The 27351-nt window shown below is 38.0% G+C and overlaps 1 protein-coding gene across 1 annotated transcript; it reads left to right on the forward strand.

Moving 5' to 3' along the window:
- The first annotated feature begins 913 nt into the window (after positions 1–913).
- emx1l.L (empty spiracles homeobox 1 like L homeolog) lies at positions 914–17842 on the forward strand. Its single transcript, XM_018252265.2, has 3 exons — positions 914–1798; positions 15228–15412; positions 16864–17842. Exons 1-3 carry the CDS (start codon positions 1510–1512, stop codon positions 17029–17031), a joined length of 642 nt encoding a protein of 213 aa, XP_018107754.1. The 5' UTR covers positions 914–1509; the 3' UTR covers positions 17032–17842.
- Positions 17843–27351: the final 9509 nt, after the last annotated feature.

Below are 27351 nucleotides of genomic sequence, written 5' to 3' on the forward strand. Positions count from 1 at the left end.
TGAAGTGAAATGTTGCAGAAGCAGTGATATTACTACGACTAATAAAACATGAAGCAGCACAAGGTAAACTAATGCACTGGGGGGTTAGTAGCGCTGGGAGAAGAGTAGGCGTAATTGTAGCAGAGCAGTGGCAGTAGTAGGTAACACATAGGTGCAGTTTGTTACAGCCAGTGCCATCCTTGCCAAGTGCCACATAGCACATCAAACTGCCAATAAATGACATAACAATGCGCCTAGTACATAAACCCAAGTAAGATAATAATATGTGTATATGTAGCTGCTGTACATCAGAAGTCCTGTCAACCAAAGTGCAACTAACTGTTCACAGACCAAACTCCCTGAATTCCGACAACCTTATTCAGATTTAATTTTGGTGTCGGTGCAACTGTTTATTGCAATGGGAAATTGACTTTCTGCGCCGGAGAATGAATTGTTTCAGACACGTGGATAATATTATAGAATATATGTCTCGCCGTTTCAGGAAAAGGAAGAAAGATTTCCCCAGAGAAAAGGTTACACCTAACTCCCCTGCTGTTGTTGTACTACAACTCTCAGATCTCCTTACTGATGAAGAGACATAAATCGGCCCGAAAGCTTGCATTTTTTGTAATTTCTAGCATCCCCTGTCACAGCCAGAAAAAGCTTCAAACGTGACAGAAACGATACAAACTTCTACTTACACCCCTTCCTAACAGTTGCACCTCAAATGAAAGCGTAATCTCGGGGACACAATTTAGTTTTCTTTCTTTGGTACTATCCCATAATCCAGCTGCAGTAGTGGGGGAGGGGTAATCCTGACCAATGTGCTCTGTGCACTACTCGGTGAGTTTGGGGTGCTTATGTGTGCGCAGCAGGTGAGTTGCTGTGGAAAGAGAAAGGAAAGCAAATCACTTCATGTCATCCTCTTGGTAAGGTGCTAGTGCCCCGCGATAACCACGCCCACCTCCAACGCTATTGGCGGATGGTAGGATGACAGGCCGGTAGGGTCGGGGATTAGAAAAGAAACCTCAGAAAGGTACAATCTGACTCCAAGAAGCTAAAAGTATTTTCTTATGTCCCCAGCCTGAGCGCTTATCTTGTGTGAGCCACAGATAGGAACAGCACTTTAAACTGCCCACAACGATTCTGGACAGCGGGGCAGAGGGAGGGTCACAGGGCCACGACATCTTGGGAAGAGCGGAACTTTCACTGGTGAAAGACAAACAGGAGACACCAGGTATTTCATCAGCCCCAAGAAGCGCAAATTACAACCCCACTCCCGGAGACTCTTGGAACAGCCCGTTCCCTGGCGCTGAAGTGATTGGAACACTGGCACTGGGATAGGACTTGATGTAGGATACGTCTGGCAGCGCCTGTCACTACTAACCTGCTTCACCCCTACAACTACTGGCCCATAATACAGGGCAGCACCTTCACCTTGACAAAGGCACTGCCTACTCCGTACATTGGGGTCCTGACAAGGTGGGATGAGGATTGGCCTGCACTAGTGATCTGCCCCGGGGCAGCGCCATGTTTCTACCTCCAGTTAGGAAGGGCTTCTCCATCGAAGCTTTGGTTGGACCAGATCGAATTCCCGAGGAACCCCTTAGGCCCACTGCACTCAAGTACCCTGAACCTGGCCATGGGCTGACCCCGGCCCCTCTCCGGCCTGGGATTCGACTCCTGGGGCCCCCAGACCTTCTCTTCCCCGAACCAGCGGCTCCTCCCTATGGGTCTAGCTTGGGGCTCCCTCAGCATCGCCTACTGCACCGGGACCCTCTTACTTTCTGCCCCTGGATACTCCGACACCGGCTGCCAGGTGAGGCCTTAGCTATGGCTCTGGGATTGTATTGGGACTGAGTCTGGCACTACAGGGGTTATATGAGCCACTGCCAATGTGGGGTACAGCGATTACACTGGGAATTTAAAGACAGACATTTTATAAAGGACTGACTTTTCAAAATAAAATTGTCCAGGAGACAATGAGTGAGAGGGAAGGTAACAGTGTCAGACTGGGATACCAGGGGCCCACCAGAAAACCTTAGGCCGAGGGCCCACTTTCCAAACTATTATACCTCCTCTCTTCACTCAACCTCTTTATTCTCCTAGTCTTTTATATCTACTTACTATATTCTTTCATTATTACTATTTTTTCTAATATAGATATAGCGAATGACCATGAAATTGCCCAAATGTTTAGAAGCAAAAGGGCCCACTGACACCTGGGCCCACCTGGAGTTTTCCTGGTATCCCAGTGGGCCAGTCCAACACTGGAAGGTATATTTCTGGGGGTTGGCTGTTTGGGAGTTTGTGACCATAGTAGGTCCAGACTGAGAATTAAAATAGGCCCTGGCATTTCATGTACACAGAGGCCCAATCAGCCCACACAGAGGCCCAAACAGCCCACTAAATAGTGACTGTCTATGGCACCTTATAGCAGCCCCTCTGGCATTTGCCAGAACCCACAGATTGTCAGTCCGGGTCTGGACCATGAGGGTGGGGGTGTATTTGGGAGATGACACATTGAGGGTTAGACTAAAGACATGTATGTTGGATCCCAGTTAAGACAGAACTAGGTGCATTCAAATTCATGTAAACCACAAATATAAGTGATTATAGAGCTGTATGTATTGTCAGTAGAGAAAAACGGGTACATTAGCCATAAACCTTTTCGCAAAAGTGCTGAAACATTTATGTGACACGTTTTTACTCACAACACACACACACATACACTAATTCGTCTACTATATCATCCTCATATTTGTTGGGCTAGTGTACATTTGTATCCAGGGACAAGTATTAGCAAATGGTCATGTTCACCCTTATAAGAACTTTTATTCACCCCTATTTAGATGGTAAAGTTGTTGGGATCTCCACCTTCTAATAAAAAAAATATACAGAGAGTACAGTAATTACATTTTAATGTGTTTTAAAGTTATTTGTAAATGTAATTGCCATTGAAAACGGTATCTGTTAGTGGAGAAAAAGGTTCTCACAACATCCCAGAGGTAGTTCATTCCATATAACACGTTTAAAGGAGTTGTTCACCTTTGAGAAAACTTTTAGTATGATGTAGAGAGCGATTTGCAGTTGGTTTTAATTTTTTATTATTGAAAGTTTTTGAGTTATTTAGCTTTTTATTCAGCAGCTCTTCAATTTGCAGCTCAAGCGATCTGGTAACTAGGGTCCAAATTACCCTAGCAAACATCCATTGATTTGAATAAGACTACAATATGAATAGGAGAGGGCCTGAATGGAAGGGTCAGTAATACAAAGTAACAATAACAATACATGTGTTGCCTTACAGAGCATTTGTTTTTTTAATAAGGGAGTCAGTGACCGCATTTTGAAAGCTGCAAAGAGTCAGAAGAAAAAGGCAAATAACTATAAAATTATGAAAAAAATAAATAATGAAAAACAATTGAAAAATTGCTTAGAATTGGCCATTCTATAACATACTAAAATTAAAGTTGAACCACCCCAGTGACTACTGCATTTAAAATGTCCCTGTTCCCATGTTATGTATTATTTGGTAGGAGAATCTGTTGCTATTGCACTTTCCTGCCTGCCTGGGTAATTATGCGCAATCTGCAAACCAATTCAAGAACAAACAGTGCATTGAGGATGTATTTACTGCATAGTTGATAACTGATAAATGTAAAGAACGAAAGTAAATGCGTGTGTGTGTATATATAAATATGTATTCTCTAAGAACTCCTATCTACATCACACTGCATGGACATATAAATATATCAATATGCTGCCAATATTATCAGTTATTTCTCACGTTCTCTGATTACTCTCATTGCATTGCTCACCCCTTTGCCCAGTTCTTCCATCAGAATATCCACACACACACGTGATAAATAGAATGCTGATTTAGACACCCAACACATTTAAATATCAGATTGCTCCAGGCCAGCAAGAAGTTTCCTTAGAAAATAGTCGCAATATATATATTTATTGTAGTCAGCGGAAGTAAGAAGATATTTAGGGAAGAACTAGCGCGGCACATGCACTAGTTGCGTATTTTGCGATAACCGTGGCGCGATTTCTGCGCGAAGACTCTATCGATGTTGCTGAGCTGTAAGTCTCTACCTCGAAAGTAAATTGTACATTAACAACATACATGGCTGTATTTTTGCGAAAATTGGAACTAAATAAATGCTTTGGTCAAACTTCCTTGCTGTAATCGCACAAGGACGATTTCTTTTTTGTATTCTTCAGAGGTGTAAATGGTGTACCCGTGTGTGTAATATATCTATTATGGGAAAGGAATCTGTTTACATTATTTACGTTTTGCCGGCCTATTATATGTAAACATACATAATAAACACTAGGATGTAAGTCATCAACACACCTTTTTACTTTTGCAAATATCGCTTAAAGTGATACTGACACTAAAGATTTTATTTCAAAATATTAATCTGCATGAAAAGTTATATGACCCATAGGTCATGTTGATTGTTTTTCGCTGATAGTTCTGCTCTTGTAAGTAATAGTTACTTGAAGTTCCTAAACCTGACTGTTTTATCAACCTGACTGTCCCTTCTCAACTTGTCAGTTTCTTAAGACTTTATTAAGGAATATCTTACCGATACTCCGCTTGCACTCCTCTTCTGAAAAGGCGGCATGGCGACGATCCATCTGACGGCATTTGATTTCTCCTCCCTGGCTATCTCCTATAGAAGGCAGGGAGGAGATATTGAACACCACCCGATAGATGGTGCCTTTTCAGAAGAGGAGCGCAAGTGGAGTATCGGTAAGATATTTCTTAATAAATTCTTGCGAATGTAAAGTTAAATGTGTGCTGGTGTTTTTTTTTCCATTAAGGGCAAACAAATTTTTTATAAAAAAAAATTCACGTTACTGTTCCTTTAAGGTGCCATAGATGTAACAGTTATGATCTTTCTTGTCAAAATCTTTCCAAGAAAGATCGTTCATTTCAACACACACATGTAGAGCTGAATTGTCAGATACAGGTAGTAATAATAGAATTCTACCTGTATCTGACGATTCAATGGTAATAATAGGTGATGTTCAGGTGCCTTCAAAGGCACCCGATCAAAATTTATCTCCAGCCCGATTGATGAGCTGACCGATATCCAAGTCTTCTTCCGATATTGGTCTGCTCTTTTCCAACCATACACGCTCCGAATATCATACAAAAATTAGTTTTGTACGATATTATCTGTGCGTCTATGGCCACCTTAAGTTTCTAATGCTAACCGACTACTGCTGCACAAATATGGCAGCCCCTCTCATAGGGATAAAAGGGGATAAGAAAGGTAATGTAAAAGCATCAGGCAAATACTTTAATGGGAAAATTATAAATAGCATTTAGAGATAATGTTATTATAGATATTAAAAAAAATATTTTCTGGTGTCTGTATCTCTTTAAAAAGGGAAAAGTTTCTGATTAATACTGTATTATTGTAACTGTACACAATTGCATATACCCCGAAAAGAAAACCAAATGATATATTATTCAGTTTTAGGACTGACATAAGGAAATGTTTATAATCCATTAGAGCCATGAATGACCCATAAATGCATATTTATAACTGAATATTTGAATCCACCTTGACTTGCAAAAAAACTGTTTTGGGATCCTCATAAAACTTATTTTAGAGCCCCCTAAATATTTGGGAGTAAGACATTTTCATGTAAATCTACTGGGTCCCCTATAACAGCTGGAATCCCCATGAGTTGCAGGGCCAGCTTCCCCTATAGTTATGTCCCTGCACAATATTTTAAAGTATAGTATATGAAGTAACCATTACACCAGGCTTTTGCGTAATTTGCATTATGTGTTTTCTCAGTAATTGTAAATATGGGCTAAGTGTATAGAAAGAAGTGGGTGCAAGTAGGAGGGTTGCATTTTTTAGACTGAGATAGAAGATATTTAAGTCATTTGAAAAACTTCAACAATTTCATTAAAATGTATTAAAATGGCAAGAGCAGCAGTAGCTTTGGGGAGTGTTTATCAAAAGACACAGAGCGCGTTCACTTGAACACAGACCCACAAAATACCATTTCTAATATAAATGAAATATAGCTAAAACAATTCTACTTCACCTTCAGCTTTCCATCATCTTAAAAGTAATGTTTCACTCATCTGCGTGCCCTGTTTAGGGTTATATAATAAGAAACAGACATCATATACATTTTCTATTATACAGTATGTGGCCATTTAAAAATGCTAAACTTCTCTGAAGACTAAAACCCACAGAAATCTCTTTTTTCATCTAAAGTGGGATTGTATTTCTGACCACAACCCTGTCAAAACATCTGCAAGCCACAAACATTTCCATGGACTGAAATATACAACATGGCTGATAACTGTCAGCCACATAGTAGTCGTTAACATAGAAAATAAATATTAAAGCCAAAAGCGAATAGTGCTGTGTGTTCCTAATATTAGCAAGCAGCGTTCTTCTTTCATGTTAAAAATCTGTTTTACTTTACTTTAAACATGTGGTCATGTTTTGTGTTTTAACTGTTGACCGGGTTTGCTCCCTTAGCAACTGTAAATATAAACGGATCTGCACACACTCAAATTATGCAGTTGGGGAGCTTACCCCATTGATAAATGGGGTAATAATAAATAAATGGGGTAAGCTCCCTAGTTGTACTTCAGCAGTATATGAAAGGCTGCAGGTTGGGTAGGACTACATTATAATATATTTTATTCTTATTACATATTTTCATTATTAATTTATGAATGAATTAATGAAAGAGTCCTGCCCCCACAGGAAGAAATCTTTGCTTCCAGATTCCATATCCTTTGTTTGCACCATGTAGATTAAAACAACTTGCCAGCCTAGTTGAGGAATCTTTCCATATACTAAGTAAACCAAAAAAAAATCCCAGGAAAACACTTTAATTTTCAGCCTGGCAGTGGCCACAACTAGAGGTGCATTCTCTTCTCTTGATTAGCAAAAATAGACATTTCCCTATACAGGTATGGTACCTTTTATCCCGAATGCTCGGGACCTGGGGCTTTCTAGTTAATTGATCTTTCCATAATTTGAATCTTCATACCTTCCGGATAATGGATCCTATACCTGTATATTATTACATGTTTAATCATTTGTTATGTTTATGTACATTTCCTTCCTGAATGTCTTCCAATAAATACATGGTGAAGTGAGTCCACATTATGGATGTCAAAAATACAGAGTCTCTCTCCTATCTCCTCCCTAAAAAAAATTATTTTTATGTTTTGAAAACACTACTGTCCTTAAGTAGTGGAAGCACACAAAAATGTAGGGGACCTACTCAAAAGGGCCACATATCATATATCATGCTGCCGACTGTGCCGGCTAGCAATACTCTCAGAAACACCTGTATAGTATTCCCATTAAATTTCAAAAGAATGCCCCTACTTGCGTTTTCCTGCACATTCACACACTTTTCAATATGCTGTACATGTAAACATTTATTTTTGTACTTGTAAAATGTAATTGCTGCCTTGTGTTTATCTGAAAACAGCAGATAGTATTGTGTTTTATGTGTTTATCTGAAAACAGCAGATAGTATGGCGTTTTAATTAATGTAAATGTGGCAACATGAGTTACATTATGTTATAAGTGTCCATATAAACATTTCTATATACTGCCTGCGTTGTGTATCCCTGGTATAATCTTTATTTCTGTGGAATTAATATTTTCTTATGTATATTTTCTGCTCCTATACAGTGCTGATAATTCTTTATTATAGATAGACCAATACAGACACCAGATTTCAGATTGTTATGGACTAGAAGGGGCACCCAGACTTCCTTGGGATATATTTATCCAAGAGTGAAGTTAAAAATCGCCACAGTCCTCTAGAGTAAAAGCTTGATAAAGGGCTGGAATAGCCCGAAACGTCGCTCTGCTAATGGCATGAATAAATAATCTTTGATTCACATATCGGAGTGCTGCTGGAATTATTGCTTTACACTAGAGTAAAATTCCGCAACTCTCCATTCATTTCTATGGGATTTTGAAAGGTGTATTTATCAAAGGATGAACTTTTACTTTCACCCATTGAGAAATACGCTTTTAAAAATCCCATAGACATTAATGGAGAGTGGCGGAATTTTATTCAAGTGGACTGTGGCGATCTCTAACTTTACTCTGATAAATATACCCCCTTGTCTTACTTGGGTGTTATGTGCACCCTGTGCAGGTTAAATGTGTAAAAAAATATTCAGCGAGGTGCACACATACAAAAAGTATTTAGATATAGTACCAGTCAGTGCTATACCAATTTCTTTGCTCCTCCTGGACAAACTCACAGAGATTCATAGTTATGCCTATATGTTAGAGGCGCCTGTGAGATAGCATAGGATATTGTGTCTCCCAACTGTATGGCCATTCTACCTTGGGTGATGGACGTAAGATGAGATGTATGTTTATTTTAATATAGTGCTACTTGGATGCACAGTTATGTACAATAAAATAAAATTCAAACAGAATAATGTAAATAAAAACACAAAAATTACAAGAGAAAGGATGTTCTTCCCTTGGGAGCTGCAATCTTAAGTGGTGGTTAAGTAGACTTGCCTGCCCCCCCTGCAAAAAGGAACGTCATATTATTCACAAGTGCACCCCAAACCAAGGGACCCATGTGTGCAATCACACATACTGGGCAGCATGGGCATGAAGGTGTGGGTTGAACTGAAGTTATGTAATTTTTCCAAGGATTCCATTGGGTTTCATGTGGAAGACGAGTTGCTCTCCGATAGATTGGACTTGGATAAAATAGAGAATATGTCCTTGCAAGTGTTTTGCAACAAGCATAAGCAACAAAATCACACACATTGTTTTGAGTAATTTCAGTAGCTAACTTTGGGGCATATTGGAAGAAAAAACAATTCGCTTATCATACAACATTTAAAATAAGGACAAAAACAAAACTTCCCATGAAGTTCCCCCCCCCCCCAGAATTTTGTGTACATTTTTTACTCTTAATTTCATAAACAATGCCCTTTAAAAGTTTGTGTACACAAGTGAGCTCTTATTGTAAGATAGAACTTTACTTGTCCTGGGTAGGTCTTATGTTTAATACAATTACTCCAGACAAACGTGGTACTGATCAGCCTTCTTAAATAGCCAGTGTAAGGCTATGTGTAAGGATATGTATCGGCGTACATGTTTAGCCAAACCATAGCTTTTTTTTGTTGGTTAAACATGTTCTTCTTAAGAAGCTGTGTCTTTCTTGAATCCATGGAAGAATAATGACACTAATGGTAGTATGTGCTTCTTTTCTTTTCTGTTTCACGTTCATAAAACCTTGTGTTGGGGCAGATTCAATTAATTGTAAATAAAAGAAAATTCAATTAACTGTAAATAATAAAAAAGAAGTGAGACTGATAATAAAAAGAACCAGTTTTAAACTCGTTTGGATTTGTATGTAGTGTTTAAGGGAAAGATGTTGACTTAAAATGATCTGGGTGATATCAGTAACCTAAGAAAACACTGGGGCATTCTTGTGTGACAGCAGTAGAACAGTCACTTAAGTCACTGGTTGCATTCATGATAAGATGTCCAGAAGCTGATCTTCAGACTGCTATTTCAAATGAAAATAAAATTTAAAAAAAAGAGCATTTCTATATTTCACAACTACAACGTTTTAGTCAGTAGAAGTCAGAAGGCATATGAATTCCTTGATGAAGAATTTGCTCTGGGGTGTCACCGCAGAGCAAACTGTCATATTCATTTAATTTACCCCTCCAGGAAGATAGTGATCAGATTAACAGAAGAAATCTCAAAACAAAATTGGATTTTCAGAAATATTAAGAAAATTATTCACAAAGACTACAGTATATATTGTTATGCAGTTCATCCAATCTACTTTGTTCTTTTTACCAGTTGTGGAAGCTTTGTCCCCATGAAATTGTACTGAATATGAAAGTGTGAAAGTATGAAACATGATTCATTATATTAACCCCACTGTCAGTTTCCAAATACAGTACATACTTTTACAGTATCTTAGCAGTTATTCATGGGTGATGATGTGTGGAAGATTGTCAGGCACATCTTTGTGGTGATGCAGGATCACTTACTCACATATTAACTCATTATTAAAATAACTGATGCAATGCCTTTTGTGTAGAAAGCTATTATCACATTTTGACTTAATCCGATTTAACATTTCCCACAGCCATTTCTCTTAAATAGCATATCAGCCATGCCAACAAAATAATAATAGTCTTTACAGAGTTCTATAGTGGAGGTCACTGTGCAACATATGGAGAGTGCTGATTTGCTGAGTTATAGCTAGATAAGTTACATTAGGCACAATTTCACACAGGGACAAATGCAACATTGTGCCGGAGGGGACATTGGGGAATAAGTAATTATAGAAGGGGTTAACAAACCTCATTCTACAATTGCATCTTTAATAATATAGTTTTTGTTTGTACCATTTGTAGTATTATTAACACACAATTATAAATAAAACCATCAAAAACATAACTGATAATATCTACTGAATAATAAGAAAAACCCCTAACAAAAAGTAAAATAATGTACTCCCACTTTTAAAGGGACTATGACATATGTTCCTTATATTTAAAGAATGATAATATCCACCTAATGAACATTAGTACCATATTTTTCTTGGGTAAATTTGCATTACTTCCTATTTACTTTAAAAAATAATTTTTTAAGTGACAACACAATACCTTTGATAATAGAAGATGGCCATGTACCCACACACAGGAACAGTGGGAGCATCCTCTAATGTCAATTATTTATGTGGCTGAAGGTTCGTAGCGTCACCACGTTTCGGCTTAAATTGTCGTTTTATGTAACTTTAAACAGAGAAGGGGCTGGCAGCTGCAAAAAAGGAGTAAAAAAATAATATTGCCATGTGCCTCCCCCCTCCATGTGATATGGTTTAGTTACATAGCTTGATAGGGCTTCTATATATATATATATATATATATATATATATATATATATATATATATATATATATATATATATATATATATGTTTGTTTGTGTTGAGAGTTGGAGGGAGTTTGTCCCCCCCCCCCTTCAGCAGTATGTACATTAGAAAAATGTATTGTGTTTCTCTGCAAATTAGAAACAGTAAGGGTGTTTTCATGGGTGTTGGTGCCATGCTAAACACTGCAGTGGATAAAATACCCCAAATCAATGTCTGCAATACTATGGATAGGGAACTGGACCTAAATATATCTAAAACTTTTTGAATGCACATGATCATTGGAACACATAGGACACTCTTACAGGCCACCAAGTTCTGGTTTTCTATGCAGAATATTATTTTAAATACAACACAAGTATGTAGAAAATCAATTCTCTGTACACAAATCTAGAACCTTTCTGCATCGATTGTGATGACTTCCTTTTGCTTCATTTCCATCTCAAATAAGGTGTGCCCCATCTCAGCTGTAGGGTCTACGATCCTTGTTCCTCCTCCTCTGAGTCTGTGGATGTCTGCCTCCCCTAGGTGAGGAGGAATATACATAGATGTCTGACGTATAGACTTCTTTATGTGGGATACTGGGAACTGTAATGCAGCTACAATTATAAGAGTGTAGGTTGGACATCTACAGTTACTATTTTATTGTCCCCCAGGGGCCCCTCTGATGCTAAGAGCCCAGTAGCACACAGTGAATCTGTTTTGGCTAATAAGATAAAAAAGTGACCAAATGTTCCCCCTGTAAACACAGTAGTGAAATACATGCTATTACATGCAATGAGAAAATGACTCATTTGCAATATATGCTGACTTGATACTGTGGGACATGCTGCTACCTATAATAATAACCATAATAAGTTGGGTATTATTACCCTGTCACACAAACTTCCTGCCAATCAATAAACCTCTTTGCTGTTTGCTTCAATCCACTATAATTAAAGACGCCAAGTGTAAGAATAACAAGACATTTATATGGTGCATTTTTTCTTCACATTTATACATATATATTTACATATATAAAAGGGTAAAAGAACAATTTGCCAAAGAAGAACTCTAAAATCTCCCAATAGAGGGCCATGACATTCTCCTCTGGTGACCTATAGTGGACTGGCCTGTCACCCTTTTGTCATTGTTCCCTCCAGACTTCATTTTGCAGCTTCAAGCCTGTTTTTAGAGCTCATATGAACCGACAGATAAATAAGTATCTGCAAAAAGCAAAAAGCAACCCATGCCATTGGCAAAAAACCTTTGAATCATCATTCACTGATTTCTAAAAAGACCAATGTGTTTCAGGTAGACATTCCAACTGTGCCTCTGTGTCTGTTCATTCCACAGGACAATTTGAGAAAATTACGGATGACTGCCATGATAAAATTGAATTTCTTGCAGAGAATATTTAAAAGTGTATTTTTTTAATTGTATTAATGAAACATTCTGAGCCAATGAAGAGCTAAATGTAGCTTCCTAATAAAGCTTTATATTTCTTCACACCTACATCAAAACACTTAGAGCAAAGGAAGCTCCTCATAATCCATTTGACTGGAGTTTAGACACAACCCTTTTGGTGCAAAACCAGTTTAGCCCTGATTTCTGCTGAGAACAGGGACTACACTTAAAATTATATGGGTCCACTTTTTTGGGGGTTTCAATATTGTTGTTTTGAACCCCTCTTAGCCTTTATCATAGTTAGAAATACATGTCATTTTTTAATTACACGTAATTTCCAGAAATGTAATTGATGATTATACTGATGGCATATTAGGCTGCACCCCATGTGCTTGACTGGCAAACTGGAAGATGAATGAGAATAAAACATTTGAGGTAATACCTTGGAGAGCTGCCTCTAGTCTGTGGCAATACCATTCTTCATTCAAGGGAAGCATTTGAGAAATCTATGTTTGTTAGGAGATCCATCTTCCCAGATCAGTTTGGAATGTAGCCAGTCCATTTTTTACACAAAAGTTTTATAGACACACACACCATTATAGTTTAGGTGTGTTTTTGCCAAAGGCATGAGCCACCTATGATTATCACTCATTCTATATGGAGGTTGTGCGAGTTCATTAAACAGGACTTGACACATGAAACAGCATTATTTAGGCTGGAAATGTCACACAATATTTAAGAAAAAATACTTTTAGATATGAAAACAACCGAAACCATACATATTTACTTATTAACACAGGTTTAAAAATGCATTCAGCACATGCCCTATTCACACAGTATAAGCAAAAGAATGGTGTAATGATCCCTAAAGAGCACATCTGAGTAGCTGACCATAAGTAAGTCTAACAATTAAATATAGGGGGGGAGGGTTACAGAAAACACTAGTCTGTGGGAATGATAGCAATAGCATAAGGTAATAGCATGAGACTCCCCAAAATCAAAGCAGTTTAAAGTTAATTTATTTAGACAAAGATAAGGGTCTAACATGTTTTGTGTCTATAGCACTTAAGGTGGCCATACACGGATAGATCCGCTCGTTTGGCGATGTCGCCAAACGAGCGGATCTCCCTCCGATATGCCCACCTTGAGGTGGGCAATATCGGGCTGATCCGATCGTGGGCCCTAGGGCCCAACGATCGGATCCTAGCGTTCGCCAAACGGGCGGTCGGATCGCGGGACCGCATCAACGAACAGATGCGGCCGCGATCCGACGGGATTTTTAACCCCATCCGATCGAGATCTGGCCGACTTTCGGCCAGATCTCGATCGGGGAAGCCCGTCGGGGGCCCCCATACACGGGCCAATAAGCTGCCGACTTGGTCTGTCAGCAGCTTTTATCGGCCTGTGTATGGCCACCTTTAGTCATAGGCTATTCTATTCACTGATCTCTTGCTGAATGGGGGTATACAGGGCAGATTCAGGGAGATCCAGGGAGATCCAGCAACAAATCTCCTCTTCTTCGGGGCGACTAATCTCCCCGAACTGCCTCCCCTGCCTTCCCGTCGGCTAAAATGTAAATCCCCAGCGGGATGGCACTTGGTGCGATTCGTTTTCCAAAATCGCCCGAACTTTGAAGCATTTGAAAAAACAATTCGTTTTGTTACATTCCACCTTGTGCTTGCCAGCTCAGCAAACAGCTACAATTTGATACAGTAGTTGCTTTCAAAGCAAGTAGTTACAAAGCAACTTTCTCTATTAGTTGCTGTCAGAAAACATGTTGAGGGGTGGCTAAACTGCTGCTAAGAAACAGCAGCGATGTATGTATTAAAATGTAACATTTTAGAGTTGGCAAGACAAATTCACTTTTAGAAAACTGGAAACAATTTTAAACTATAGTAACAGCAAAAAGTAATTTGCAAATTTTACATTTTTATTTTTTAATCATCATGTCTATATTTCTACATTTATTGAGCTGCTGCTTTCCTTGTAATTTTATGCCTTGTTTCTTAATCCACAATGAGTGTGAAAAAGGCTGGGCCAAACCTAATATGTCAGTTCTCCTAATTGTCCACTAAATCTATAATTACATTTCTTTATGCCAAAATTTTTAAGCGATATTGTTGATATTCCACCTAGCTGACCAGTCCAATTCAGCTGTTGGTCAAAAAAATCAAAATATTTGACACTGAGACATTAACTTTACATGCATGAGTTCACTGGTTTTATGTGTGCACCCTTGTGCGCCTGGGATAATGATAGGTGCTTGCCAAACCACAATATGAATGCTTTGCTTTTATAGGTGTGTAGCGTGGTAATGGTATAGTATGGCATTGTTTATTTATATTTTTAGCATAATAGGAAATGTGCTTATTAAAACAAACGATGATAAGGTCTGGTGGATGATACAGTTAACTGCCTGCTTTCTCAATCTGAACAAAAGACAGTTGATGTACTTCTCACATAATATATTTTCCATAAAAAGATGCCTTGTTTCTCCTAATTTAGAATATCCTATATAAAGTCAAATTCATTGCAGAATACTTTTCTCCTTTTCAGTTTATTTTCAGAAGTATTTGCTTCTTTCGTAACTTATGCATCTTTAGCCTTCTCACAAGTTTTTTCACCTTTGAGAAGGTAAAAGTTATTTTGATCTATTGCCAAATGTTTTTCAGTATTTTATAAAAAAAAAAATTGCTGATTGAAAAGTCACTGAAGTTTTTTATTTTCACACATAAACCGATATATAAGTGGAAAGCACACACACATATATATATATATATATATATATATATATATATATATATATATAAATTTAAGGTTATGTGACACAACAGGCAAGTCATTGTTACGTGTCCAATTTACTGATTTACTCAAGTTGGTAGTTTTTATAACCAAAATTCAAGCTTTCTTATTTTTCCCTAGGAGAGGAGAATACTCCAGATAATTATTTGCTTCATGGTCCTTTCTCCCGCAAGCCAAAAAGGATACGAACTGCCTTCTCACCTTCTCAGCTGCTGCGTCTTGAAAGTGCGTTTGAGAAGAACCATTATGTGGTGGGAACAGAAAGGAAACAACTGGCAAACAGCTTGTGTCTTACAGAAACTCAGGTATAGTATCTTTTGATTTACAGTCCCAATATTACACAGTACCACCAACCAGACACACGTCATGTTGTAGCTGCCATTGTAATGCTGTAACTATGTGGTTTAAGAAACCTCTAGAAAATATTTTGCTGAATTCTGTACAAAATCGGAACCTTACTTTGTATATTCAAACTGAAGCAAAAAAAAAATGGTATAATCAGAAAGCAAATGCATTACTTTAAGTTGTGGAAAATCACATGAATTTAATTCAATGAATTTGCCTGACTAGTGGTGATCAGAGAATTTTTCCCAGGAAATGCCAATTGTTTGGCCAAGTTCAGCCTTTTAAATAAGCTATTTTGCAATAGGCTTATTGGGGTGGAGGTAAAGAGCAGTGATGTAACTATAGAGGAAGAGGCGGGGAACAGGAGGGCCCGGACCGTGGGGTCTGCTTCATCTGTAGCTGTAAGAAATCCGTCCTCCCCAGCCACAATCTTAAAGGAGAACTAAACCCTTAAATGTATATGGCTAGAAATGCCATATTATATAGTGAACTTATTGCACCAGCCTAAAGTTTCAGCTTGTCAATAGCAGCAATGATCCAAGACTTCAAACTTGTCACACGGGGTCACCATCTTGGAAAGTGTCTGTGACACTCACATGCTCAGTGGGCTCTGAGCAGCTGTTGAGAAGCTAAGCTTAGGGGTTGTCACTAATTATCATAATGAGGTTGGCCAGTAATATAAGCTGATGCTACAGGGCTGATTATTGAATTATGATGCTAGTTGCACTGTTTTCTGTGCTGCCATGTATTAATTATCTGTATTAATTACTAATCAGCCTTATATTGTGATATTATATTCTATGTGTACTGTATATCGTGAGTGGGTCCCTAAGCTCAGTCAGTTATAGCAGCATAGAGCATGTGCAGTGTATCGGCAGAAAAGAAGATGGGGAGCTACTGGGGCATCTTCAGAGACACAGATCTGTACTGCTGCCTTGGGTTGCCTTGGGCAGAAACACAAAACATAATGTACAACATTGCTAGCTACTTCTTTAGTTAAGCTTTAGTTCTCCTTTAACTAGCCAGAGCGAGCGGCCAGAAACCACAAACTGCATATATCATGAAATCATGGTGGTCATGAAATGGTGGGGTCGCCTGGTGTTTTTTTACTTGTTGTAATGCAATCCCAACCATATAAAAAGTGTTGTGTTTTTGTTATGTTGACTTGTTATATGTTTTTATATTCTGGGAGGTATGCACTGCAATGTTTGTACTAAACCAGCCCTTATGCAGGGATATTATGTCCTGAATTGTATAAATGGTTTGGTACTGTGTACCTTGTCATTTTTTTAGTTTATGTTGAAAACAAAATTGGTTGCTTTACATAACTGTATAGCATCTAGATATAATATATCATTACGAAGATTACTTTTTTCCACTTATGCCTATTTTCTACTCTCATTCTGTTCAGGTAAAAGTGTGGTTCCAAAACAGAAGGACAAAGCACAAGCGTCAAAAACTAGAAGAAGAGTGTCCAGAGTCTCAGCAAAAGAGGAAAAGCACCCAACACGTTAGTCGGTGGAGGATGGCAACGTGTCAGCCAAGTCCTAAGGATATTGACGTCACATCAGATGAATGAAATATTCAGTTTAAAGCAGTGGCTTGACTGGATGGAAGCAGACTGTCCATTGCTTTCAAAGACATCTTCCCTGCAGAAGTTCATTAAGTGAAGTTCATTTTGTTAAAGAACAACATAATGTCAGTCCATTGTTGTTACAATAGGACAAACATTCCCTGAACTTTTTGTCCACAAAGTTACATTAGGGAGTATCCTTACAGCGTTTCAGATGCAGGACTTAACAATGCAATTTTTATGTGATCTGGATTAACACAACATTTGAACTTGAAGGAACTACAGTATGCCATGCCCACTTTGCTACGATTGGGTTGTTTCCTATCACTTCAGTAGGGCAAATATTCTAAACACCTCTTGGGAACTGAATTGGGCAGGTTCTGCAAAGTGGGACCTGGCCAAGAGAGAACACTTCCCTGAGCTGAGTCATATAACTAGCCCCAGATGGTGCCTTTTAAAGACCCTGGCCCAGCCAATGTGTAACAATGGATGTCTTGTTGTCCACCTCCACAGGATGAGGATGCTTTAAAAATGCATTCATTTAAGGTCAGGCTTATTAAAGGGTATAGTTCTTTTAAAACTAAAACAGAAAAAAACATTTACCTCAGGAATCTGCTTTCTTCATTTGATGGAGCCAGTGTAAATATATATATATATTTAAGTTGAGATATGTGGTGTTGCATAAAAATGAACTACAGGTTATGAATACAGCTGGGAAATTAGATGAACTACAGATAAATTAAGATACAGTATTAAAGTTTATATGGTCTCCAAAAAGTGTAAATAAAGTGATGCTGCAATATAAAAGTGTGTCTTTATTCTAGTATTCTTGTATGTATATGTATATGTAGAAATGTTTTAATACTTTGTGTCAGGGAAGCAACAGTGATTGGGTAACTGTTGGGAAAATTTGTATACAAGTGCAGCTTATAGGCCCATGTCTGGGGCCCTCCGACGGGCTTCCCCGATCGATATCTGGCCGAAAGTCGGCCAGATGTCGATTGGACTAAAAATTGCATCAGTTGCAATGTTCGTTGATGCGGTCCCGCAATCCGCCCCGTTACCCATCATTATGCTAGGGCCCAACGATCAAATCAGCCCGATATCGCACACCTCAATGTGGGCATATCGGGGAGAGATCCGCTTGTTTAGCTACATCGCCAAACGAGCGGATCTCTCAGTGTATGGCCATCTTTAGCCTTAAAGGGGTTACTCACCTTAAAATGAACTTTTAGTATGATATAGAGAATGATATTCCAAGACAATTTGCAATTAGTCTTAATTTTTTATTACCTGTGGTTTTTAATTATTTAGCTTTTTTTCAGCAACACTCCAGTTTGGAATTTCAGCAGTTATCTTAGATAGGGTAATTTGGACCCTAGAAGCTAGATAACTTATCTAGCGACTAGGGTCCAAATTACCCTAGCAACCAGGCAGTGTTGTGAATGAGACACTAAGGGGCACATTTACTAAGGGTCGAAGTGAATTCGAAGTGAATTTTTGAATTCAAAAACTTTGAATTTCAAAGTAATTTTTGGGTACTTCGACCATCGAATAGGCCAAAATTAGATTAGAATTGAAAAAACTTTGAATATTCGACCATTTGAAAATTTAAGTAATGTCTCTTTAAAAAACTTCAACTTCGACACTTCGCCACCTTAAACCTGCCGAATTGCTATGTAAGCCTATGGGGACCTCCTAGAACCTATATCCAGTATTTGGCTAAGTTTTTAGAAGTCAAAGTTTTTTTTTGAAAATAGTTCGTTCAATCGATTTCTACGTTCGATCGAACGATTTGAATTCGATCGAAAACAGCTAAATTCACTCAAAAAAAAAATTTGCCTTTGTCGAATTTCGAAGTTTTACCACTTCGAAATTCGACCCTTAGTAAATGTGCCCCTAAAAGATGAATAAGAGAGATCTAAATAGCATTAAAATTGTAGATTAACAGAACAATAGGTTTGGCTGATGGGGTCAGGGACCCCCGCTTGGCTGGAAAGAGTCAGCAGAAGAAGGTGAATAACTTAAAACTATAACAAATAAAAAAAAAAGAACCGTCAAGTTGTTTTATAGCTAGCAGAAAAGATGTATTTCAATATTTCTTTTCCTGCTTTTAAAGAGCACCCACATATCTACATGTGCTATAAATGTGAGATGAAACCCACACAGAAGGAGGAAAAATATAAAAATTGCCCAGATCATAATCAATCTCAAGATACCAGTGCTGCAATGCAACAACATAACCTCTGAGCCAGGCTTGGTTTAGTTGTGGTATAGGTGGTATAGGTAGGTAATTGTTTTCATCAGCAGCCTAATACATCTAAAACAGAGACTATCATCTAAGTAAAAGTATTTACGTTTGCTTTAAAAAAAACAAAAAAAACGTTTGTGTAAAATAATTCTCTGATCCTGGGTTTTTTTATAACTAAATACCCACACTAATAATTTACCCATAATATGGATTTAATTACCATCAAGGTCAAGGCACTTTTTTATTTTTATAAAGAAATAAATAATTAAAAAAAAATAATCATTTGCTTAAAGGAACAGTAACACCAAAAAAAATGAAAGTGTTTTAAAGTAATGAAGAAATCATGTAATGTTGCCCTGCACTGGTAAAACTGGTGTGTTTGCTTCAGAAACACTACTATAGTTCATATAAACAAGCTGCTGAGTAGCAATGGCGGCAATTTTAAAAAGGTTATATGGCACAATTAATGGATAACAGATAACATTGTGTTCTACAGAGCTTCTCTGCTATCTACTATGTAACTTTGAATGGCTGCCCCCATGGCTGCACAGCAGCTTATTTATATAAACAATTGTAGTGTTTCTGAAGCAAACATTTATTACTTTAAAACAATTTCAATTTTTGATGTTACTGGTCCTTTAAAATGGACTCCTGTAAATTTGAGTTAGATAACAGATTCCATAGCTGTACTTGTAATTGTCACTATTTCCTTCGCGACAAAATTAGATGTCCTGTTTAAACACATGGTCTCGATTTTAGATCTACTGTCTGATATGCTCATTAAAGGCCCATAATACCATCCTTTTTATTTTCCCTAATAATTGCTTATTGGAAATATTAATTGTTGAAGGTATTTTTATTTTCCAAAACTTCTTTGAATATGTATTATTGGCTCAACTTACTTCTTCTTTAGACCCAGTCAAAGGTGTTGCCTGCATGATACCCAGTAAAAGCTGCCATGATCTTAGTGACAGCTGCAAGATATTTATCACCCCTAAGGTTCCCACAGCGTTTCTAATCCTAGTTTCGCTTCACCACGAATTTTGAAAATTTCCAGCGAAACTGGCGAAAAATTTGCGAAACAGCAATTTTCAAAATGGGCGCCGAACTGTCGAAAAGACTTTGACGCCGACGCCGGAGAGTTTTCGATGCAAATTTGCCGGCAGTGAATTTGCACCTGGCGAATAAATTCACCCATCATTTAGCAGTCAAAAGTGTGGGGTATGATGTCAGTGGGTGTGTCCAGACAAACAGATTTTTAAATGCTACTTTCATAGCAGGAACAACTCCTTGGGTGAGTGTATCTTGGTCAATACCAGTTTTTGCTTTGGTGGGGCATTATTTCTGCCCTGGGGATATGTTCTGTACCTTTCCAAGTAACTACAATGAAACATTTGCTTTCAAGTATATATCCTTCTCGTTATAACACTGAAATAGATAATTTTCAAAGGGCAATTTCTGATCAATTAAGCTTAATCTTTATGTAAATACTGATTAGTTGATCATGAAGGCTAAATACACGCTTCCCCTTATATGTATGTTCTCATCAATTGACGATGATATATGATGGCCCAATTGTGTGCACCTTATTTCTATTTGCACCATTTTACGATATGAATTTCAGCTGGCATGTCACTTGCCTCTCTAGGAATAGTATTTATAAATGTCAATAGAACAGTTTTTTTTAATGATCACACTTAGGGAGGAATTCACAAAAGTGGTGATATTGAGACAAAATAAAAGTGGAGATAAAAATGTTGGATTTACCACCAAATTCACAAACCTCTATCTCCACTTTTGTGAATTTGTCTTTTAAACAGACAATTTTCAGATTTTTCTTTTGTATGACAGACATTTTTTCTGAATTTGTCATTAGCTCTTACTACGCTTGTCAGCCAGCCATCAAATTGGAATTTTTGGGGGAGGGGATTTATTTTACCTAGGAAAATTATACATCATTTTTTTCAGGATAACATGGCCTTTCTACATCTGCCTAAATGTTTGTGTAATTCCAATTCTGTAACAAGATATAAGGGTCTAAATACAAGAAATGCTAATAATATAGGGATTTGTATCAGAAATATATGCACTCAAATTGCTAATATTGTCTCAATCATTAAACTAAAACTAGTAAAATAATGCAAGTGTGAGATAAACTTTTTACATATCAAATTGTATAAATTCGACTTTTTGTTTAATCAGTGTTTTACTTGTTTTGTTAACAAGGGTTTTACACCTAAAGGGTTAGAGTTAGACAGAAGCTTGTTCCCTGACTATAAAATGCTAATCCCTCTTCTTCCCCAATGAGGCACCAACAGGAAGTGTGAAATGAAGATTGTCTGAACCAAAGTAGAACAGTTTATTTTAGAATTGATCTGACACATGGGGAAGGGTTATACTGAGCTTTACTCCATTTTTTAAATGTCGGGGAGAAAATGTAATTTAAAATGTTGTTTTTGCGCCATTTTTATTTTTCACTAAAATATGAAAAGTGGCGGTTGAGTCGGAATTTAGGAGGATTTCTGTTTGTGAATATGGAGGAAGTATTTTACACCAGTTTACCACCACTTTTACTTCTAAACTGGGCTATCTCCACTTTTGTGAATTCTTTAATACCTGCCACTGATACAGTATATAAGTTAATTCAAACATACAGAGAAGAACTCCCCTGCAGCCTCAGCCAATCATTGCATGGACCATGATGCCAATTAAAAATGGTCTAAGAAAAATAAATGTGGTATTAAATAGCCAACTGGCAATGTTAACAAAACATTGGTGGTTGTGAGTGGATAGAGAGGATGGAATTAAGGAACTACTGAGGAATAGGTGTAGGGGTGTCATAAGGAGGGAACCTTGTGCAAAATGTTTTCACCAGAGCTCTCATTGTGCTCTTCATTGTCTTAAACATACGTTGTTAGTTAAAATGAAGAAACTAAATATGACTTAAAAGATGGTGCATATTCTAGCGCACACGTTTGCATGCCACATGCTGACCTGGAGCAACATTGTAATTTAATTCTTATTGCCTTCTTTTGTTCCTACCTCTGTAAGTGCAACAAGTCTGCCCATGGCACATGTCTAAGATGTGTTGTCTGTCAATCCTTCACTGGCTGCCCTTACAGGTAATCATTTATCTTCTGTCCATATTTCTCTGACAAAAAGAAACTATAGCCATGTATTCCCTTAGGAAAAACAAAATTATAGCTACATCCCTCTTAAGAACTTCAAAGACCATAATTCATCCATCACTACAAAACATTTCGGCAAACCGTCTTGAGAAAATTACATTTCCCCTTTCCAATAACTGAAATGTAGGATTATATCATAGGCTACAACTCATAAGGATTTTAACCCCAAAGCAGGAGTCAAGTATTATTCATTCAATCCCAGGATTGAAATAACTTTTGTGGCAACTCAAAAGTGTTATGTCTATTAAGACATAACCTTAAATATATATACCTCCTCCTCCTCCCCTGTGGATAACACCAGCGTCGGACTGGGCCGCGGGATACCAGGAAAAACCCCGGTGGGCCCCGCCGGCCCAGATCCGTTTTTTAATGTGGCAAGTAAAAAAAAGTTTGTGTGTGCGCACAAATGAGGAGACGCACTTGCGAACAAACCCGGTGCCATGTGCCTGCGCTCATACCCGACACCGCATACTCAGAGGCGTGCCGGAGCAGCAGGGGGGCCGGAGGGGGGCCCTGGGGCAGTAACCCCGGTGGGCCCCAAGCCCCCCAGTCCGACCTTGGATAACACAGTACCCCCAGAACATGATTAACCACCTTAGGGGCCCCTAACAATAATTTCCAAATGCTCAGACCCCCAGAACAAATACCAAGCTTAAGTTCCACAGTCAGAGCAGGACACACACAGGGAGCATAGGGAAGACAGAGGTTTAAACAATGAAGGGGCAAGTTAATCTCAGTACTGATACCTTTTAAAGTTTACACCTGGTAAGGAGACAAAGCAGACAGACTTTCATGTGGAGGGCCTCACAAGGGTGGGACACCAGTTGGACAGCCCTTATATATAACATGCCTTATGGAAACAGTAGTATTTCAGCAGTGACATAACGTTTATTGGATTAACAGAAAATATACAATATGCATCATAACAAATTTAGACAGGTGCATAAATTTTGGCACCCCAACAGAGAAATTACATCAGTACTTAGTTGAGCCTCCTTTTGTAAATGTAACAGCCTCCAGATACCTCCTATAGCCTTTGATGAGTGTCACTGGTGGCGGTAAGTTTGACCATTTGTCCATATAAAATCCAGTTCAGTTAAATTGGATGGCTGCCGAGCATGGACAGCCTGCTTCAAATCATCCCATAGATTTTCCATGATATTCAAGTCAGGGGACTGTGACGGCCATTCCAGAATATTGTGCTTCTCCCTCTGCATAAATGCCTTTTGTAGATTTTGAAGTGTGTTTAGGGTTATTGTCTTGTTGGAATATTCAACCCCTGCAAAACTTCAACTTTGTGACGGATGCTTGAACATTATCCTGAAGAATTTGTTGATATTAGGTTGAATTCATCAGACCCTCGACTTTAACTAGGGCCCCAGTCCCTGAACTAACCACACAGCCCCACAGCATGATGGAACCTCCACCAAATTTGACAGTAGGTAGCAGTTTTTTTTTTAGAATGCGCGTTCTTCTGCCGTGCAAAGAGCATTTTGTTATGACCAAATAACTCGCTTTTTGTCTCATCAATCCAAAGCACTTTATTCCAAAATGACTGTGTCTAAATGAGCTTTTGTATACAACAAGTGAATCTGTTTGTTTTCATACAACTGAATACTGCTTCACTAAAAATCTTTGTTCAGAAATCACCCCAGTACTCAGATGTTCCTGGGAAATGAAAGACATACCACTGTTATCTTTTTTTGTTGAAAGTGGAGTAAATTATTATGCAGGCTGAGAGGGGTTCCCAAACTGTTTCATATGACTGTATATACCCACCCCTCATAGGTGCACACAGGAAGTGTCCCTTATATGGAAAACCCTGGGTCCTTAGCATTCTGGATAACATGTATATATATCTCCTTGTGTGCCAGCACCCTTAATGCACCCTGAATTTAGACTTTAGATATGGCTAGTTTTTTTTAATCAAACATGGCAAAACGCACCTTAAGATAATTATTACAGTATGTGCAATATATAAGAAAAGGGTCTAATTCTTTCCATTGCTTGTTTAGATAGTATCTGGAAGGGGAAAACAAAGCACTGCATAATGGCACCACACCGATTCCTTGTTCCTTCAAAAGGAAATTGTCTGTTTTGACACATACATTACATCCGTAGGGCACATACTGTATATTTGGTATCCATTTGCAAATGTTTCTTGCTGGGCTCTTTTTTATGAGAACCTATGACGGCTAACTGGTAGTTGGGATAATGATAAAAGCCCACAGACATAATTCACAGGAAGAGTGAAGTTGCCATTTCCACACTGTAAATCTAAATGGCTGCAGGGACTTATGTGAGTATTGTCCTTTTTCTCCCTCTGTCAGTTCCCCTTTGATTCACAGCTGGCATGACAAGATAATCACATCCTGTCATTGACCTAAAATCTTCTCAATCGTTTCCTCATAGATCGGACGTGCATATTTTAGTGTCTAACACCTGTTTATGCTAAGGGCACGTCCAGACAAAAACTGGGCAGTAATAACAGCAGAGATCCGGCACAGCACCCACAGAGAAATGAAATTCTTTAAACACCAGTTCTGCTTTAGAATTCAAAAGATTATTGACCCCTTCACAAAATATTTATTTATTTTTTATTTCATTTTCTGTTGGGTCATATGAAAAAACACTGAGGAAATTGCCTGGTCCAATAACCCATAACAACCAACAAGAAGCTAACTACTTATTGGATGTTGTGTGTTAATGGTTTTGGGTTGGTCAAATTCTGCCTATGCTACTACATAACCATCAGTCCCTAAGTTTTCTGTGCAGCATAAAACCAGAAACACAAGAAGGATCATTCATGAGCACAATGCACCATGCAAATTACCATGGCATTTTTCCTTCCAGAATTCCAGTGTAATTGTGGCCTTGTGGGGAGTTGAGCCCATTGCAATTGTGCTTGATGCATCAAAATAACATTTGCTTGCAAATTAAGTGAAAGTTGTAATTAACATTTTAAGAGTGGGGATTGTGTCACTTCTAGTGAACGATATTAAAACAAAATTATCAGGTGATCCTTTTCCCCCACTTCTGCTGTGTCTATTGACACAACCCACTATTGGAACATTTGGCCCACCACCTTGGCAAAAGATCCAGAGTTTCCATATAGAGTTTCAAGAGCTTCAAGAAAACAGATAAAAAAAAAAGTGGTCAGTTTATTTAGAAATGCTGGATGACCACAAAAAAACTATGGAACGTTGACTGAGAACTTAACAACATTGACCTAAATGCTATTGCTATTGATAAACCATTCACATTATTATTGATTTACCTACAAATAATCTTAGCTGGAATACTTTTGGTCCAATTGTTGAGGAAATAAGATTTTTTTTTATCATTACTAGTTTATTGTTCATTTATTTGTTGTTATTATTGTGGAACTGCATATTTTTATACTTGTTATCAGTCTGCTTGTTTATTGTAAACCTCAATAAAATTTGAAAGATCCAAATGTTCCCAACCTCAATAGGCAGACTTGAAAATAATTCAGCAGAAGAGACAGAATGGACAGAATGGCACATGAGTTTCTAAAAGATCTATTTTAAGAAATCTTCTTAAATAAGAAAAAGCAGAAAAAATACTGCCACTATTGGGTGAAAACAAAAATGTACATATAAACTTACTTGCCCTTGAATCTGCCGGATTCACAATTGTATTAGTATTAGTGAGCTTGCAGAATTTGGTTCTTGTGCTCAGGTAACTTACCTGGTCTTCAGCTACTGTTCATCTTAGAGGTCAGTATTATCAGAAAAAAAACATAAAAACTACATATAGTTATGCACTTACAGTTGAACTGTTTCACTTTGTTTGTTTGAATTTGTTGCCCTTCAAACATAAAACACATTTTGAATGCTTCCACCCCCTAAATATTATTATATGGGCTTATATGGAAACAGTAGGAACAGATTTTTGGCAATATGCCACTTAAAACCATCCCCTGTAATAGCCAGGTGTGACAATCACAGAACGGGAATCATTTGAAGAAGATTTAGAACCTGAAAAACAGATGGTTTTCTCATTGCTGTCACCACCTATGCAAAAGAAAATGTGCTGCAAAAAAATGTCAGTTCACTTTGTCATCACTTGGGTCCATTTCCCGGGTTGTCAGGAATTTTGATGTACCATTAAAAGGGGAAAAAAATACAAAGAATGTGCATTTACATTATTTTGTAGTTTAATAAAATATTTAAATACTTTAAAGTGGTTAAATATATGACTTTTTCGGAAGTAAATTTTTGGGGCATGTAAGGTCAGATTGCTTATTCATTGTGTGCGCTTTGGTCAAAAGTTGGCTCCTGCTTAATGGGTAACATTTGCTAATTGTTGGAGCACATTTTTGTCTGTATAAACGGCATACATAAAAGAACCATGCCATACTATTATTGTATTGCAGCAGGTCCCATGGCACTGGATTTCTGGGGGAAAACACTGTACTTTAGGAGAAAAACACAGTCTACTGCACTTTTGTTTATATTGTGCCTGTTGTTAGCAAACTGGGAAGCATAAAGTAAGGGGCCGCATAGTGGCTCAATGGGCAGCACTTCTATTGTTACTTCATGGGCATGTTTAGAATTTTAATATAACTTTGACTTCTAGTAGCAATATAGAAGGTACATGCCGCTGTGTTTTAGATAGGCAGGACTGCCAATAGAAATCATGAGGCCCCTGTACAACACAATATGCTACAAAGGCCGCACAGACATGAGAGCTAAGACAGTAAATAAAATACTTTTGGACAAAGAATTATTAAGCCTGCCACCGCATTATACGGCACAACTGGTGGCCAGGAGATTACTAACAGATTTTTTAAAAAAACACACATTGCACCCCTACATGTAAAAAAAAAGAGCCAGGCCAGGGCCCTCTACCTAAAGAAAGAAA

This window comes from Xenopus laevis, chromosome 3L, assembly GCF_017654675.1.
Source record: "Xenopus laevis strain J_2021 chromosome 3L, Xenopus_laevis_v10.1, whole genome shotgun sequence".
Classification (NCBI taxonomy): Eukaryota; Metazoa; Chordata; class Amphibia; order Anura; family Pipidae; genus Xenopus; species Xenopus laevis.